Here is a 3,640-nt window from a genome sequence, read left to right on the forward strand (position 1 = left end):
ATGTAAGACTTAGCCTTGAAGTTGAGATAAAACAACAAAAATCTTGACTCCGGGAACAGAGCTTCCGGGGACAGTAATAACAATATAAATAAGCAAGAAGGTAAATTGTATTAAACTTTGAACAACGTCTAATATATGTTGGTCAGAAAATTCCTGTCCTTTACAATGATTATAGAGCTCACTATTTATAGCTGTACTTAGGAAACAAAGTCCTAGAATGAAGCCCCTCTTTAATGATAATTATGAGGGCCCTTGAAGAATATGTAACGGTAGGCAGTGAATGTCATATTCTCTGTAACGGACCATATACTTAATACTGTAGAATATTCTCCATTAAATGTTACCGGGTGACAGACATTTATTTCGCCTTTATAAATATCATTTTCTCCGATAACAAACGAAATCGTTGCCTTTGGACTCGACTATCTTCTGTCTTCAGCCCCACGTATCGCTTTCCCATGGGATCATTTAATATGAACATATTTTACCCTAAACAATTAGCATCTAAATAATACCTGAATAATTCTTACATGCAGTACTTTTGACCTGAAGAAAAACGGAAAAATCTAAGAGATCTCGTAAATAAGACACTCTGTTTCTTTTTGCAACGATATCGTTGTAAACTGAATTTCCCAGCGACTGCCAAAAGCAAAAGAACACAAGGCTATCACATAATCACATTCAATTTATATATTAGGCTAATACATCAGAGTAACCTGGTTGCTGAAAGAACTCATAGATAATGAAGAAGAATGCCATCAAAAAGATTTATTCATTGTCAATATCATCACAATTAAACTCACCTTATCCTACAATGCACACAACAATTTATCATCACAAATACGAATGCTTTCCGTGAGAGTAACAGATTATCATTTACAGGATAACCCTGAGCTACTGACACTGCTACCAGAAGCCTAGTAAAAAATTCAATAAGGCAACAAAATGAAAAATAAAACACCGAGAAAGAGAGGTATGTTGAAGAATATCTAACTGCAACAAATGAAACATGAATGTGAATGTCAATGTGTGAGGCAGCTTGTACAGAATGAATTGACTAAGGCATGTATTCACTCTCTAGGGTTGGTTGTGTTCGTGTCACAGTAGCAGCTGGTGCTTTTGTGCTCCCAATTCTAGTCATATGCAATGCTTCTCCAACCTCCGCAGCCCTCTCCATCTGTTGCATTTTCTTCCTTCTCTTGTACTTGCCCACCCAAGCTATCAGAAGGCCTAACAAAAACAACAATACTAATCCTCCTGCAACCGAACCAACAATTATCCCGACCTTTGACTTGTTTTTCTTTCCCTTACCTGCTGGTACGCGTGCTTCCTTTGGAGGGCCTCCTGGTGGTGCAGGAGAGACTGGAGCAGGAGAAGGAGCGACTGACTCGACAACAATAGAGAAATGCCCCGGTAGAAAGGTCGTGCATATGTTGTCCGACAATACACTGCTGAAATTCACTGATCCTTTTAAATCAAATGAAACACACATAGCAGATGATCCAACAGGCGCCGGCTTGACATCTGAAAACCTTATTGAGATGGGCTGACCAGAAGCCCTGATATCCAACTCAGGCAAGTTAATTGCTGAAAGGTTTGATGCATCATAAGCAAGAAGACCCACCACAGGAGTCAAGTACATATAACCAGGTAAACTATAATATCTTGCAGACCAATTGCCCAAATTTTGGTAGACCAATACAAGCCTCTCAACATAAGGTTGCTCAACGACCCCAACAGGTATCTGAAACTCTTTATATGTTGGAACACCTCTGGTCCATAAACTGCCACTCCTGAGCCTCATGGCTGACACCTTAATCCCTGTCAAATTCAATGGCACATCTCCATCATAAACAACACCTGTCCTTGGACGGGCAAATGCACGATAAGCATAATCTTGGAGGAGTGCATCTAATGCCCTTGCAGCTCCCAGGGAAGAACAACTCCCTAAACGTGGCAAGAAACATAGCCACAATAGAAGAAGAAGCATCGAGAGACTTTCAAGAAGCCCCATCGATGCTTCACAGTTTCAGACAACCAGTACAATCTTCCTCAGCCCTCACGCTGCAGATCCGACAACTCACAAAGACAAGGTCAACCCCCAAAAGACAGTACTCTACTTATATGGTGACAAGTCTTCAGATCCAAAATAAGCCATTAAACAAAAAACCTGGCCGACCATGTCATCTACTTTTAGTGCTTGACGTGGCTCCAACTTCACACTTAAAGTAGTATTTCAAAAGCCACAGATGGTAGCAGAATAATCTAGTACAGCATATGAAATGCGACAACAACTGTATCAAAAAGATCCATTCTTTAGGGGGGATGGATAAAGCAAGCAGAGCTAGCACTTTCACCCGTTAACAAAGTCACAAGCTCTAAAACACCTTTTTTACCTTTGTATTTCTTACTCAGTAAAGAGACTATCGTAAAGATAAGAGCTTAATAATCCCTGCGAAACCCTAATTACTCAACTTCCTTTATAAATCCTTACCCAAAACCGTAATATTGACTTGATTTAATACTCAGGTTAGAGCATTTTACGGAGATAGAGCAATGTAGATTCGTCAGATGACCAAATATTTTCTACTATCTGTGAGTTGATAAGATAATTACCTGAGCTAAGGTTACCAGTATCACTTTCAAAACCTTAATCCACGAGACTCACGCTTAATGTGGAGAAAATTGATTGTAGCGGAAGCTTAAAAGCAAGTTTGGCATTGCTATGAGGCTAGAATCACCGAATCAGACCGCTCCAAGAACCCTAAAAAATGCAAAGCATTCTGCATTCTTTCTAACTTCCGTAGAGAAACAGGATTGAGAGATCCATGTGCTACAATTGAATAGGCACACGACGTCGTTTTAGTAAGCAAATATTACAGTCTGGGCGAATCTCCGGCGGCCGGAAATATGGAAACGGAGAAGATTAAATCTAGAAGTTTCTTTGTACAGAGAAGAGAAGAGAAGAGAAGATAAGCTTGGCGATGAAATGGTGGGGAGAGTGTAGTGGGGTGTGAAGAGAAGGAAGAAAAGTGAATGAAGGCTAAAAGACAGAGTGAGAAACAATACAGTAGAGTGGGCCTTTTTTGGGCTAAAATGTGAATACACTTTAATAATTAGTACTCCTTATTTTTAACTTGTTGTATTATTATTTTAATACATCAATATATTTACACACACCATCTTTATACAGCTGTATCATCGCAGTATACAGTGTGAAATGTGAATAATGGAAACAAAGAATCAAGTCAAAGAGGAACCCACTTCAGTCAATGAGTACTTATTTGTGAATATTTTATAGAAAAAAGAGTTGCAGCGAGAAAATTTATGGGAAATTTTTGTAAAACACTATCTTTTACTAGTAATTAGTCATCTATACATGTCATTTGCTATATTACGGATTATAGATACATTTTCTGTGGTTATAAGATGTATTTGATGTATTTAAGTTATTGTATTCATGAATATAGTAGCAAAAATAGGCGTGAATCAGGGAAATCCGGCTAATCAGTTGTTGTATTCGAGTGTATTCGACTGGCGTGAAACATGGAATACAGCTAGACAGATTATTGTATTCGACTATATTCACGGCGTTAAATAGGGGATTACATTGTTTTTAAAACAGAGAGTGAATCAATTA

At 38.5% G+C, this 3,640-nt stretch overlaps 1 protein-coding gene across 1 annotated transcript; it reads right to left on the minus strand.

Annotated features, from left to right (window-relative positions):
- Positions 1 to 743: 743 nt before the first annotated feature.
- LOC107820837 (uncharacterized) lies at positions 744 to 3,089 on the minus strand. The gene has a single exon (XM_016647180.2). It carries the CDS (start codon positions 2,012 to 2,014, stop codon positions 1,058 to 1,060), a length of 957 nt encoding a protein of 318 aa, XP_016502666.2. The 5' UTR covers positions 2,015 to 3,089; the 3' UTR covers positions 744 to 1,057.
- Positions 3,090 to 3,640: the final 551 nt, after the last annotated feature.

This window comes from Nicotiana tabacum, chromosome 10 (assembly GCF_000715075.1).
Source record: "Nicotiana tabacum cultivar K326 chromosome 10, ASM71507v2, whole genome shotgun sequence".
Taxonomy (NCBI): Eukaryota; Viridiplantae; Streptophyta; class Magnoliopsida; order Solanales; family Solanaceae; genus Nicotiana; species Nicotiana tabacum.